The sequence below is a fragment of the Vigna radiata genome, chromosome 2 (assembly GCF_000741045.1).
Source record: "Vigna radiata var. radiata cultivar VC1973A chromosome 2, Vradiata_ver6, whole genome shotgun sequence".
NCBI classification, from domain to species: domain Eukaryota; kingdom Viridiplantae; phylum Streptophyta; class Magnoliopsida; order Fabales; family Fabaceae; genus Vigna; species Vigna radiata.
In genome coordinates, this window is record NC_028352.1 from 1,546,405 (window position 1) to 1,562,314 (window position 15,910).

At 30.3% G+C, this 15,910-nt stretch overlaps 2 protein-coding genes across 2 annotated transcripts; one reads left to right on the plus strand and one right to left on the minus strand.

The window, feature by feature from the left end:
• Positions 1–1,112: 1,112 nt before the first annotated feature.
• Positions 1,113–3,304, minus strand: LOC106755349 (cyclin-B1-2). Its single transcript, XM_014637495.2, has 4 exons — positions 3,084–3,304; positions 2,722–2,822; positions 2,280–2,377; positions 1,113–1,412 (listed from the first exon to the last, which is right to left on the minus strand). The coding sequence occupies exons 1-4, from the start codon at positions 3,216–3,218 to the stop codon at positions 1,312–1,314; spliced, it is 435 nt and encodes a 144-aa protein (XP_014492981.1). The 5' UTR covers positions 3,219–3,304; the 3' UTR covers positions 1,113–1,311.
• A 2,018-nt stretch (positions 3,305–5,322) lies between these two features.
• LOC106756296 (sulfite reductase [ferredoxin], chloroplastic) lies at positions 5,323–9,690 on the plus strand. Its single transcript, XM_014638669.2, is given in 9 exon segments — positions 5,323–5,636; positions 5,869–6,648; positions 6,727–7,023; positions 7,536–7,733; positions 8,307–8,441; positions 8,525–8,641; positions 8,726–8,884; positions 8,993–9,121; positions 9,123–9,690. Coding segments are annotated over 9 exon segments (2,187 nt in total). The 5' UTR covers positions 5,323–5,465; the 3' UTR covers positions 9,324–9,690.
• The last annotated feature ends 6,220 nt before the right edge of the window (positions 9,691–15,910 follow it).

Consider the following 15,910-nt stretch of genomic DNA (forward strand, 5'->3'; position numbering starts at 1 on the left):
ATGAAACAATACTACTAAAATTAATTATCACTTGTATTATTTACTTTGAATTTAATTTAAATATGATTATTGACCTTAAAGATATTATATTTTAATTAATATGATTCGAGATTGTTTTAAAATTTTAATACAAACTTTTGACGGAATTTTATTTGTTTATTGTTCACACCATAAGAAAAACTTTTGCAACTTCCATATTATGAACTTGATAAATTTATTTAAGTACGATGCACTCGATATATTAAGATATATTTTACCATGACATAATATATACACAAATTAATAAAAAAATATATTTAATAAGCTAAATATGAAATACTGCTATTTAAACATGAAATATATGTTAGGTTATGATTAACTGTACTTTTTCATTATGATATTAACCTAACATTATAATTTTGTATAATATCATATTTCCTCTTTTTAATTATTACTTGAGTTTATAAATATTTTCACATCTTGTAGAAGTAAATTTTTCATAATATTAATAATTCAAATTAAATTATGTTATATTGAAAATTAGGAGCAAAATAAAATTTGCTATAATGTGTATAATTTTTTAAAAATAATCGTTATTTTGAAATATCATTTTAATAAAATATATATATATATATTTTTAGTTAAAAAACATTAGCCCATGAGTTGACTTACCAAAAGCTTTTATGTACATTGTTTCTTATGATGACATTTGGACTATGTCAACTTCCTTTCGTCCCTTCCCTTCACTTTCAAACTTTTTCAGAGGAAATTTCTTCCTGCACCCCATATTTTCTTCCTACAAAATTACAGTTTCGGACTATACATACTGTAAATATTTCAAAATATAAATCTAGATCATATAATGCAAAATATATTAAAAAACATACACTTCGAATTACACAATTCAAAATATAATATTTTTATATAATTTGAAATATTTTAAAAGAATAAGAAATTTCGATCGAAATATAATATTTCTTTTAATATATTAAGAATTTTCAAATATTTTTTTAATATATTTCGAATTTTCTAATCCGATTTTCCCATCTTTTTCGTTGCTTCATCCCCGTCTTTCTCTTAATTTCATGCATTCTAAATTGACTCCCCTCGCATGGAGTATTGAAAACGGATGCTCAACTCAAACGCCTCAGGCATAAATTCTGCATTTACTCTGAAAGACATGCTGTGTTAAATATAGACCATAACATTTCTAGCATCCAACCGAAAGAAACATAAGTCCACAGGATCCTTGGACACTTCATCTTAATGAATAACAAGAAGATTTTACCATAAAAGCCAGCTTTTGGGTACCAGAATAAAACGCAAATTTAATTATATAATACTTGGGTACACTGGTCCCTTAGATAGACCAAGGCGAACTTCCATCCCATGATGCATGTCGGATGGCCTGAAAGTCTCCGAGTCACGGGGGTCTGCAAATAACGTCAATGACATTGAGAGACAGAAGTAAAGTAATAATACGTCGTATCCCAATGAAATAAAAAACAGCAACAGTTAAGATTGCATTACTTAATTATCATGGATACCAAATTCACAATCATAGCCTCAAATCATTATAAATAACGTCGCTCAAAATATTAAAGAGTCAAATTATAGCATTCGTGTGCTATATAAAAATCATGTAAAACATTTTTCCCACCATTGCACATTTCAACAGCATTGAGTATTTATACATATTTGACATTCTTGATCCGTGATTGAGGGTTCAAGACCTGATTTAAGTCTAAATAAGTCTATTAAACGCAGATTCTCAATATATCTGAATCCACTTCGAAAATTTTAATATAGATTTCTCTTTATATCCTCAAACCATTACCTTTATAAACATCTCAAAACAAAAGGAATATAACTGCATGTATGTACCTTTTATCATAACAAAAGCTTTGTTACAATCATCTCAAAACAAAATGGTATTTAATTGCATATAACACCCAACAAAAATTGTCATTCAGTTATTCCTACAAACATAATAGTTCCAAAACAGTTGAGAATATTGTTTCAAGGTTTGGACCGTAAGCTCTTCCAACTCTTATATAAAAAGAAAAGGTCCAAAACCCTGTTGTGGAGTTCGTGTCAAGTACTGATAAAGCACAATTATAATATTTCATATAATTCAGAAAATGAAGCACAACAACCACGACTCTTAGAAATAAGAATTATAAGATTTTGTGCTAATGAACCATAATTTCAATATGTCATACAGGAAACACAACTTAATCTGAAATCAATTGTTTCAAAGCAGGCTAATGAACACGAAGAACAAAGGCAGAGAATATTACCATTTAGACAATCCTCAAAACCGAAGTGATCGATGCTTCCTGTAACAGTCTCCAAGCCCAGCATTGAAGATGGAATTGGTCCTGGAGGCCGCTGGAACCTACAAGGAATATTGGCACTCCATCAAATTCAAATGCATTTTTCTATTAATAAAAACATTTTTTTATCCCAAATACAAGATCTATAACGAGTCCAGTTTCTGCCTACATAACCATCCCTATGAACTATCAAAATGATAAGGTGATGTTAATTAACACTAATCAAAATCTCATTCACATGTTCTTAGCTCTTTTCATATTCATAGAGACACAGAAATTTTAGAGTACAATACAACTCATTAACCAGCAACCAATGACACAAACAGGGACTCATGTCAAATTATCACTGAAACGCTTTAAATTTCGAAACACACTAAGAAACTACGCCAAAATATGCAATAGATACCTAGACAATATTTGCCTGTCAAGCTCCTCCTTCAGTGGAAAAGCAGTTCCATACAAATTAACTTTACATTGCCTCTTCATCGCTTCTTCCATCCTCCTTGTCTGAAAATCAGAAACACAACAAAAACGAACACTTAATAGAGAAGAGACAAACCAAACACGTGAATATGCTCGAATCGATAAAAGTTTAGACTATTTTCAGCTAAGCATTTTTTGTTCCGAAATGAAACCCTAATTAAAAAGGGGAAATAGGCAGCATGTGGAATTGGAAGAAACAGTTCTATAGTGAAGTTGAGGAAAACGGAAAAGGATTAAAAGGAGAAATTGCAGTGAAGAGAGATAAATAGGGTTGAGAGAAATTACTGATTGGAGAGACGATTGGAGAGGGTGAGAACCAACAATGTCGCTTCTGACTCCATCGAGTCCGAATCGAAACGAGTCGTTTTGGAGCCCTCCGATCTGGTGCGGGATGTACTTTGATGCAGATGCGTCTTCCATGTTCGTCTTCTTCGATCTTCGTGTTCTCTTCCTTCACCAACAAAAGAATGAAGAAACCACTGAGCAAAGGAACGGCTTTTATATAAAGGGATTTCTTTGTTGCTAAAAACTGGAGTGTTTCGCAAGTTAGACTTATAAATTTATAATTTCTTAATTTGAAAAAATAAAATTCAGGCTAAAAATGTTATTCTCATTTTATATTTTTGTTTTTCCAATTTTAATTTTAATTTTATTTTAAATTATTTATATCTGGCATATTTTATCAACATGCAATAAAATAATTAAAAAAGAAAAATAAAAAAATAAACCTCTATACACTTACTGTAATACTAAAATTACAGATTTTTTATGTAAAATATCCCTGATATTATTTTTATAAATATAAAGTATTTTATTAATTATTTACATTTTCCATTCTCTTTATTTTGTGAAAAATAAATTATGTATACTAAAAATCATAATCCAATAGTTAATACATATTTAGAAAGAAAATAAAAATAATATTTATAGACACGTAACGTAATAAAAAGAAAGATATAAAGAAAAATAAAAATATTTAATAAATACATATAAATGAAGAGTTATGGTTTTTTTAATATAAGGAAAATGGTTACTTTTGATATCAGATTTTTTTTCAAGCTATTTAACACTATTTGTCATTAATTTTTTATTCTATATTTACAAATACTAAAGTTTATAAAAAAAATCAAATGGTAGTCAAATCTAAATTTTTCCTCAATATATATGAGAAAAAATTACTTCTTCTCTAAAATTGATTTTTATAAAATCAATTTCAGTTAATAGAAAATTAATTCATAGCTTTAACCTTCATTTATTAAAATATTAATGTCATATTTTAAAAACCACCCATAACCAATTTTTAGATTCTCACAATTTACGTATTATATAGTTATCTTAAATTTCAAAAAATATTTAATTTGTTTATTTAGAATGTTTTCCGTAACAAATAATTTTTAAAATTATCGAATCCGTCAACCCAATTAAGTCAGGCTAGATAATTAGATAAAAATAAATAAATTTAACCCAATTAAATTGTATGTATATTCTTGCGATTTGTAGTTTACATTATATTTTACATCAATGTATAATTTGATCTCGAAGTATATATTTTACATATATGGCCTATAAAATCGGGAATTGAAACACAATTTTTCGTCTTGGAATTTTGCTTTATCCATTAGTAATTTAATTTCAGTAATTTTATTATATATTTGTACCCATTTCCTACATTTCTCTTGCAGACTAGTTTTTTTCTCGTTTGTTCGGGTTTTAAACTTTGGGCTTCAATTGACTCAGTGTATTCAACAGCGACCCATATAAGGAAAGTGTTATTTGTACCCCCTTTTTTTACTGCGTTTTAAACTTTAATATATTTTAAAGGGAAAAAAATATTAAAGCCTCACTTTAGTAAATGTTGTTGTATTTGTCAACACTTTTACAAAGTCTAAATTTCTTTTGCGCAAATAGTTTGTGATTTTCTCGAATACTTGTAACCTTAGTGTAATAAAGTTTATAACATTTTCTCGAATACTACTAACTTGTCTTTTATAATTAATTTTTCTAACTATGTCTAGTTTACATTTTGTTAATCCATGAATAATAAATAGAGTGAAATTTGTCTTTCTTTCTTATTAGCATGGATGACAATGAATGCACATAGGAGTATATCAGTGCAGAGACACCAATTAAGACTTGTATTAGTTACTAATAATTACAATTAATAACACAAATTGGATTTGAATTTGATTAGGGCATCCTAATTCTTTTTTGTTTTCATTGATTATCGCGAATAAAGTTCCATTGATGTAGATTCCGTCCAGGTTCATTCCTGGCTCTTGCTGGTCACATAAAAACACTCACCTTTTCGCTTCTGCGTGTTTGTCCCACACTGCTTAATTTTAGGGAAGGATATTTACTTTCCACGCGCTTCATGCAGTGTACGCCGGCGAGTGCTTTACACTCGTGTTGTAACAAAAACTAGAAAGAAAAAAAAAAGTATGCCTGCGCGTGGCACACACCTCCCCTGAGCGAATATAGGAATCTTTGAAAGCGTTCTCGTGGTAGGCACGTGACCAGAGAAACAAAACCCACTTTCTCTTTCTCACCAGTTCCACCACTGCCACTACCACCCAATCGCACTGCTTTGTTTTCACTCAACACTGCACAAAACCCTTATTCTTCATCATCTCAATCTTCCTGTTTTCTCGCTTCCTCCTTCTCCAGCTCATGACGACGTCGTTCGGTGCAGCTACCACCTCGGCGGCGCTCAAGGACGCCAAGCTTCAGATCCCAAACTTCCATGGCTTGAGGCCCGCCACCGCCTCTTCTCTCACGCGCAATGCTCTCCCGCTTCCTCCATCCACACGTTCTCTCGTCATCACTCGTGCCGTTTCCACGGTTTCTCTTCTCTGTTCATTTCTTCACTTCAATTCATTTTCCATTATTTACTCTTTCTTTTGTTATTTTAGTTATTATTAGTCTTTTCAATTCTCAATTTAAGCTTCTGTGTTCGATTTGTTTAATGTGGTTTTATAACGTGCGTGGTGGTTTTCAAAAGAATAAGGTGGATTACTCTCGATAATGTGGAATTCTAATCTGGTTATTTGCTGTGGTTGTGGTTTCTTTGTAGCCCGTGCAGCCTGAAACTACCACTGTAAAGCGCAGCAAAGTTGAAATATTCAAAGAACAAAGCAATTTCATAAGATATCCTCTGAACGAGGACATGTTGACGGATGCCCCTAATATAAGTGAGGCTGCCACTCAGTTGATCAAGTTTCATGGAAGCTATCAACAGTACAATAGAGAAGAGCGTGGTTCCCGAAGCTACTCTTTCATGATACGTACTAAGAACCCTTGTGGGAAGGTTTCAAACCAGCTTTACTTGACCATGGATGATCTTGCTGACCAGTTTGGGATTGGGACGCTTCGGCTCACCACCAGACAAACTTTTCAGCTCCATGGTGTTCTTAAGAAGGATCTTAAAACAGTGATGGGTACCATTATTAGAAATATGGGCTCGACTCTTGGTGCGTGTGGTGACCTAAACAGGAATGTGCTTGCTCCTGCTGCGCCCCTCGTGAGAAAGGATTATCTTTTGGCTCAGCAGACTGCGGAAAACATTGCTGCGCTCCTGTCTCCCCAGTCTGGTTTCTACTATGATATTTGGGTAGACGGAGAAAAGATTTTGTCATCAGAACCGCCTGAAGTAGTTCAGGCACGGAATGACAATTCTCATGGGACAAATTTCCCGGATTCACCGGAGCCCATCTACGGTACTCAGTTCTTGCCAAGGAAATTCAAAATTGCTGTTACAGTACCAACTGATAACTCGGTGGACATTCTCACAAATGATATTGGTGTTGTTGTTGTCACCGATGAAGCCGGGGAGCCTCAAGGGTACAACATATATGTAAGATGGATGTGGATAACCGTTGAGGGATTTTTTTCTAACGTTGTTCTGACTGGGATCTTTTAATTTTTCTTGCAGGTAGGTGGAGGAATGGGAAGAGCTCATAGGGTAGAAACCACTTTTCCTCGCTTGGCCGAACCGTTAGGTTATGTACCAAAGGAGGATATTTTGTATGCAGTGAAAGCAATTGTTGTCACACAACGAGAAAATGGGAGACGAGATGACCGCAGGTATAGTAGAATGAAATATCTGATCAGCTCTTGGGGAATTGAAAAGTTTAGAAGCGTGGTTGAGCAGTATTATGGCAAGAAATTTGAACCTTTCCGTGTATTGCCAGAATGGGAATTTAAAAGTTATCTTGGCTGGCATGAACAGGTTGGTTCTCTAGATGATCGAATAAAAGCAATGTCTCTATGTTTGCTTGTGTGTCCATAGTATTTTTCATCGATGCATGCCATTCATAGTGATATATAGATTTGGAATGATGAAAGTTGGTGGATAGGATTCACATGTTTGATGTCTATTTGTTGATTTAACAGCTGAGATGGATCTTATACTTGCTTTATTGCCTTTGATGTGTGTACTTGTTTCAGTTCTGATATGCATGAAAAAGTTTGATAAGCAAACATAGAAACCTACAAAAATATCCGGCACATTAGGTAAATGAAGATTAGTTTAAATTTTCATATTTTGGTGCCTTGTAGAATTTACTTATAGATATGTGTGTGTGTGTGTGTCTGTTCTTGCTGTGTGGCTGAGAGATATCCTTTGTATGTTGTTTAGCATTCTGTTGTTGGCTCATTCTTTGGTGTTATTGTCTTTTGCTAAAATAAAGTTCCATTACCTTATGTTATGTATGGGCTCATTTGTTGGATTTCATCATCCAGGGTGATGGCAAATTATTTTATGGGCTTCATGTTGATAATGGTAGAATTGGTGGAAAGATGAAAAAGACATTGAGGGAGGTTATTGAGAAGTATAATTTGAATGTGAGAATCACTCCAAATCAGAACATCATCTTGACCGATGTTCGTTCTTCATGGAAGCGTCCAATTACAACAACTCTTGCGCAGGCTGGTCTGCTGGTGAGATGCTTACAGCTTAATCTTTACATTGTTTTCTGTATTGAACAGTGTTTGTTAATAAAGTGTTTAATTGATTTGTCCCTGCTCACTTGACACTTGACATTGCTCAAAAGCCTTAAATTTTGAGTTTCATTTACAAATCATAATTTCTTGGCATTTTCCTTGTGTTTCATTGGGAAACATGCATATCATTATTACAGATAACAATTGTAACTTTTAGGAGTTTGTAGATCTGATTTGCACCTTGTGATGGATTTTTTTTTCTTCGTGTACTAAAAGTTCCAACACTACGGAAAGTTGTTAGTGTTTATTTTCCTTTTTCAATGCCTCTCTGATTGATGCTTGACATGTATGATGAACTGGTGATTGAAATTTCCCTTATCGTATTTTGGTTAATTTCTTCCATACTACACTTGCTTGGCATCATGCTCAATGTTATTCTACTCTTCTATTTTCCTTCTCATTGCTTACTCTTTTTTAGTCTCATCTCTTTCTTTGTTTCTGAATTTATATTTTCAGTATATTAAAATCTTCATTAATAAGACTATAATTACCTGTTTTTGCTGTGAACAGCAACCTAGATTTGTAGATCCCCTCAACATAACAGCAATGGCATGCCCTGCTTTCCCATTATGTCCACTGGCAATTACTGAAGCTGAACGTGGGATACCTGACATTCTTAAGCGTATTCGGGCTGTTTTTGATAAGGTATCACTTCAGATATATATGCCATTATTGATTTGATGGAGATCACTAATATATACTTAAACTCTTTGCTGTCTGCAATTCAGGTTGGTCTGAGGTATAGTGAGTCTGTAGTTGTAAGGATAACTGGCTGCCCTAATGGCTGCGCTAGACCATACATGGCTGAACTTGGGCTAGTTGGTGATGGCCCAAACAGTTACCAGGTTTGCTGATCAGCACTTTAACCCAATTACAATTGGTAGAAAAGTTCAGCAGAGTAACATGCTCACTTTTCTTTTCTCATGCAGATTTGGCTTGGAGGGAACAAGAAACAAACATCATTAGCTCGAAGTTTCATGGACAAGGTGAAGCTTCACGACCTTGAAAAAGTTTTGGAACCTTTATTTTATTATTGGAAGCAAAGGCGTCAATCTAAAGAATCATTTGGTGACTTCACAAACAGAATGGTGAGTTTTGACGGTATATTTTTTTACATGTGATCTGTACTAACTCTTGCTTTAATCTTTAAAGTGATAGGTAAGTTTGGTCTAAGTTATTCCGTTTTCTGTTTCCAGGGATTTGATAAGCTTAAGGAACATGTTGAGAAATGGGAAGGTCCGGTGGTTGCACCATCACGCCACAATCTCAAGCTTTTTGCTGACAAGGAGACGTACGATGCAATGGATGAATTGGCAAAGCTTCAAAACAAAAGTGCTCATCAGTTGGCCATGGAAATTATCCGTAATTATGTTGCTTCTAATCAAAATGGAAAAGGTGAATGATTTCCGTTTACTTAGTCAAGAAATGTACGAGAGATGTTGCTTCGTGGTTGACAGGAATGGTGGATGGGCAACTCAACACAACTCTCTGTTGTTACTGTGTGGTAACTCTGGGGATAGCAACTAATATTTGGGTTATTAATATTTTTTATCCGAAACCGCTTTGGCAAGAATCTTTGGGTTCATCATTTTCTTCCAGTTTCTGAACACAAAATAAGCCTTCCTATCATTTCTGTATCAAATTTTGGCTGTTAGACAGCTGGGTTTTTTCTACGCAGTAATGTTGTTAGGTAAGATCTTGTTGGCTTTTTGTGCTTGCTCCAATAAAGTTCATTGATCAGGATTTGTAAATTGCAATCATGTTGTCAGTGACTAATTACAGAACATGGTGTGGAAACCGTATATGTATGTGTTAACCTCTTCAGTTGGTTATTGTTATTTTTGTCAGCAACTCTATTGATTAGAATGTAAAGCTGACGTGGTTTTGTGCATGAGAGAGTTGCGGCAAAAGCACTAAAATGGTACAAGTTTTAAAAGAGTTACATAGATAAGTCGTGTTTGGTAGTCTTTACTGTGAAGTTGTACTTATTAAAGTGAAGTTAAGCTGATAGTACTTCTTCGTAAAGGGAACTGATGTAATTGTTGATCAATCGAGTAAAAAACTCGTTATAGCAGAAAAATAGTAAAAATGCTATATGTTCTTATAATTATATTATAGATTTTAAAATAACCATTCAATCATTAAGGAAAACACCATCACATGATTGCTTAGACAAGTTTTAGTTTTAAATTTGATTAAGAAGGTTTTAACTAACTTGAAATAACTTTGAAACAAATAAATGGTGGAGACATCACAAAGCTGTTTTTTGAATTGTAGAAGAGAGAGGAAAACATAAAGGACAAGAAAGTGCTTTTGGTGGCATTGAATAATCTCTTAATTAGCATTGATTATGAGCATAATGCATAAAATATGCATTTGACTTGTCTGGGATACTTCCATTACCAACATGTCAGAGCAACAAGGCAAATCTTTAGTAATGCTAAAATTCTTTAATTTCAAAAGCTGCTATAAACAAATAAATCAACTTTCATATTGCAAATTCAAGTTTTATTATAAACAATTTCTCATCTCACAACTTGCTCACCAGATAAAGACAAAGTTATAAATAATAGTACAATTTGCAACGGTAAAATCATGAAAATCATCTAAAGGAATTGATTAATAAAACGTAGACTCTGCTTTTTATTCCATAATTTCTTTGTTCGGTTTTCCACCCACAAAATTAAAAATTGAAAAACATGTCTACACAGCTTTGACAGAATTGAATTTTTTAATTATTTCTTTTAAAGAAACGTTGACAGCACTGATGATGAAATTAATAAACTTGGTTTTAACGCACTATCGATTTGAATTGCTGATATTTCAAATTCCAATGCTCCCACTATATTTAAAAAACGAATGTTCCAGTTTTACACAGCTTAATTCAATTCCAACCAGTGCTTCCTGTCTTCGTAAAGTTTAAATTCAATTTTAACTTATTCCATCAAATGCTTTGAACTTTTATTTTATTGTCCTGAAATTTATTGCTCACGAGTTAATGTTATTAGTTTACTTAAATTTAAGTAAGTTCAAACAAAAGGTTAATTACAAAAACACATAGTTGATTAATATATTAAAAAATTTAATATACACAATATTTTAAAGTTTTAATCTCATAATTATGTAATTCTGAGTCAACTAACCTAGACAAATATCAATGAGATATGAGTTCAAATCAATACCATTTTTTATCAAAAACTTTAACACACTGAGCTAATAGATCTTTCACTTTTATATAATGTTTTATATTTGGAAGATGATATTTTAACACCAATTTTTTGACATCATTTTGACACTGCACACGTGTTAAAATATGGTTGGACGATTTCAAATTAAAAAAAAAAACTTTAGTTTTTCTCTTCTAAATATGCCATTGTCTCAACTTTTTTTAATTTGAAATCGTCTAACCACACATTTTGACACGTGTGCAGTGTCAAAAATTGGTGTTAAAATATTATTTTCCTTTACTTTTTCATTTTTATTCAATGTGAAACTTAGATTCATATTTGTATTTCCAATAAACTATATTCAACATATTCATCATTTATCATATGAAAATACAATTAATGATTTTGGATAAAAATGACTTAGATCAACATATTTCTTTTGTACAAATACCTAACATAATCAAAGTTTAATACATAGAAAAAAAAAAACAAAATCGTATTATAGTTCAAAGAAATCCATAATTAACTCAAATAAAACCCAAGCAAAAAGTGGATGAGTGAGTTCATAGATCCAAGGTGTGCTCTGAAATTTAGAAGGGTGAAGTAAGATCCGTGAATGGTGAAGACAAAAAGAGAGGAAATGATTTCGATACAAGTTTCATGGTTTCTTACATCTACTATCACTTCATTATCAATTTTCACCAAACTTTGTGAGTTTTGGTTTGTTTGAGAGTGATGACCAATCAATCGAAACGAGAAGCCCAAGAGAATCTGAGTACCTATATAGTGCATGAGACACACACAAAAACAAAACACCACACAAAGGATAACCTTATACAATTTTCTTTTATATATCTTTGGTTCTAATTCATTTAACTTTATCTAACTTTTCAAACTATCATCTCACTTCACAGTTTAAACTTAAGTCCACATTGTACTTTTTTACTTATTCTAATGCCTCTTTCATTTTAGCTTCAATGTGCGTAGATTAAGTATGAAAAAAAATTCATTTTTATTAATATCAAGATTTTTTATTTAATAGTTGAACTTAAGTACGAAATATTGAGTGTAGTTCTGATATCATGTAAAAAAATATATTTAAGTCTAAGTCAACTTTACAAAACTGATTGATAACATGGAAAAAAATGAACTTAAATCTAATTCAACCCCACAAGATCAACTTATAAAATGAGATTTGTGTTCACTTATATATTTTAAATTAGTCTTACTGATATAAGAGTTTTCACATTCTCACATACACATGATATCATATATTTACATAGATAAAATGATTAAAAAACTTATATATTTTTTATTTAAAAACAAATAAAAAATAAAGAATTAATTTAAAAAATTTGTATTTATTAATATATTATTTCTTTAATAGAAAGGATCCAACCCAACCATGCAAAAAGAAATTAAAAGAAAAAACGAAAAGAAAAATACAAAAAGGAGAAGGTGCCGATTGACTATGTCCAAACGAATAAGATAGAAAACTGTGCTGACAGCGTGATGCCATTAATAGCAACTATTCACTCTCACACACTCTTTTCGTATCGAATGTTTTCAAAATATTAAAAATATTTCATATATTCAATAAACAAAATATTTCATATATTCAATAAACAAAATATTTCATATATTCAATAAATCGTTTTAAATTCTTACCATAGACTTTAATCGGTAAGTTTCCATCTCGTGATGTTATTTAATATACTTATTTTATCACATTCTCTAGTAGAATATTTATTAACCTTTTAATTCCATTTTTTATTTTGAATGTAAACATAAACATGTCATAAAATATCAGTGATATTTCTCTTCAATTAAATATTTATTAAGAATAGTCGTTAAATATATTTATTCAAAGAAAGATATTTTGTATTTCTACCACATATATCTCTTATACATAAAATTAAATATTAATTTTTAGATTATGAATACATGAATCAATAATCAATGAATAATAAATCTCTTTTTAACATAATAAATTTTCATTCTCTTTAAAACAGAAAAAGAAAACGTGAATTTAACATTAGAAATAAAGTAAATTAGTATTTGATCTTTCCTTTCAATGTTTAGATATAAAAATTAAAGAAAGTTTAAGACATAGTTAAAATATAATTATATTTAAGTCGATGAAACAGAAGACATAATTGGTATATAATTGAGGAGATAATAGCAATAAATAAGAATTGAATAATGGATAACGGCTAGTGTGAAATTGTGTGCATTGAAGAGAAAAGTAGAGAACAGTAAAGAATAAAAATGGTGGTTGAGCTTGAACGGCACGCACCAGTGACGAATGAGAGAGACGCAGTTTCAGAAAACTCCTTGTTTTCTGTGACTTTCTTTAAAACCCTTTCTCTTTCTATTTCAAAAATCACCATTTTCTTAAACATGTAAAATCATCATAAAAAAAATAAATATTTATATATTTTTTAAATAAATTAAATAATTTATGTATATCAAAATATTTTTGTTTTCTTTTTCTACCATCTTCAATGCTGTTTTCATTTTTATATCATATTAATCAACAAACCAAATAACCTGCTTTCTACAATTTGTTTTCAGCAATTCAATCTACCCAAAGCTTCTCAAGAATGTTTCAATTTTAAATTCAATTTTCTTTTACACAAATAATAATTTTCTTCACCAATAATTAAAAATACATAACGAGATAATTAATTAGCATTAACCGCACATTCTTTTCAATAAATCAATTTCAACCATAGATTCTTTTGAATAAATCAACATTATTAATCATAAATTCTGTAAAAGTTTTATTTCGGAAGTAAGTTTTTTTTTTTATTATTATTATTATTAACTTTTGTATTCATTGATTTAATGGGTAGGCAACTTTGTACATTATTGGTTTATTATGTGGGGATGGTAATTTATCATTCATTGGTTATCACTTTTTTTTTTTTGTTATTTTGGTTGTAATTATGTTGGCTTTTAATCATAATTTGGCTTTTTTTATCAATCATTGAATTTCAATTACACAATTTTTTATGCGTTTTAATTTTATTTAAAAAACATATATAATTTTACTTCTTCAATTAAAATAAACATTTAAAATACAAAGATATTTTTACTTTTAAATATTTGTTTTAGTTGAAGAAGTGATGCGACGTATTTTCTTTAGCTAAAATTAAAATGCATAGAAAATATTTACAATATGAATAACTCTCCCTCTCTCTGATTATACTATTTGTGAAGGATAAAAATGGTTTGTATACTGAAAATTTTCACTTAATTTCAATAAAATAATGTGATTTTTGAAGTAAAATTGTTATAAGCATCCATATTAATTGATTATGTTTTAATGCTAATTGATTATGTTGTTCTAACTCAAACTCGGAAATTGAAATAGTTTTAGAACTAATCGGTTAATACTAAACCTAATCAAACAAATATATTATAATTAACGATTAAAACTTATTTTACAAATCATAATAATAATCTAAGTTACACTATATTATATTTATATCATTTAAATAACAAAATGTAAACAAATTAACATTTTAAATTATTATTTTTTATTTTATTTAGTTAAAAAAATGAGTTTCATTTAAGAGTATCAAAATAGACCAATTCAACTCGTTTAAACTCAACCCAACTTCTGATTCGACTACTTAACAACGAATTGACATTTACAACCCATTCTTATAAGATGTTGGGAAGAACTTGAATAAGTTGTCGTTCGAATTGTTTCACACTTTGAATGAGTAATATCAAAGGTCGAATTGTATCAAATTTTGATCAATTGTATCGTACTTTGAGGAATCTATTGGATTGAACTGCTTGACAAGATAGATTGTACCAAACTGATAAATTAAAGAAATCATTCTACCTCTTTTAACTAGATCACCAGACTAATCCACTGAATTTGACCCTTTTAAAACCTTTAGTTTTATTTCGGTTTTAAACTTATAATTTAAAAAATAATACAAAACTTACCAAATTAAAAACACTAACCCCAACCATCAAATAAATTATTAATTACGAATAAGTGGTATGCTTACCCCTAACCTAGACTTACTTTATGGTATTTATGAAGGGTTATCTTTTGTTCTCCCTACTAAATTATAATTATTTTGTTGTCCTCTTATGGAATTAAGTATGAAAAAAATCTTACTCAGCTCAAACTTCATTCGTGGAGACTTTGTTTTGCAACTCTCCACGTTACAAAATCAACCATATTCGTTCTATATTTCCTCTCTACAATCTTCAACAACTTTCAACTTCAAAATTTCCCAGTTAGAATAATGAACTCATTTAAAAGTTTTCAAATTATTTCTACTTGTGCGCATCTTAATCATTTTTTTAATTAACCTCGTGTTTTACTCGTATTGCAGAGTGAAATCACAACACGAAGAATCTTCCTACATATTGAAGAAGATCATTACCAAACTCTATGAAAAAGAGGAAAATAACGTATCTTTGAAGTAATTCTGTTAAATTTTATAATAATTAATTAAAACACACGTTTATTATTTTTAAGTTGATAAGACCACAACTTTTGTTCACTAATAATATATTAATATTACATCTTTTTTATAATTGTGGGTGCCAAGTGGTATACATTTTTTTTCATTTATTCTTTTAATGAAAATTATCACAATGAAATTCGAAAAAATATCATCATCAATGAATGTCAAAAGATAAAAATATATAATATTTTGAGAAAATATAAAACATGAATATTACTTAAAGTTTTGTATTAGAAGAAAGATCAAATTAATTCATACCTCAAAGATAAATACATTTTTTTGGTGACAAAATCCACTTGTAATTAGAATCAAATGACTGATGTATCAAAATAGATCAGACAAAGTATGTCTTAGGAGGTAAAAATAAAAAAGTCAAATGATACGAAGAAAAAAATAAAACTTACAAGTATTAAACCTAAACATTTTATATTTGAAGTGATGTCATGTTTCT

Coding starts and splice junctions, on each gene's coding strand:
- LOC106755349 (XM_014637495.2), bottom strand. CDS start 3,218: ATGGAAGACGCATCTGCATCAAAGTACATCCCGCACCAGATCGGAGGG. Junction 2,823..3,083: donor TCCAATCGTCTCTCCAATCA/GTAATTTCTCTC, acceptor TCTGATTTTCAG/ACAAGGAGGATGGAAGAAGC. Junction 2,378..2,721: donor GACAGGCAAATATTGTCTAG/GTATCTATTGCA, acceptor TATTCCTTGTAG/GTTCCAGCGGCCTCCAGGAC.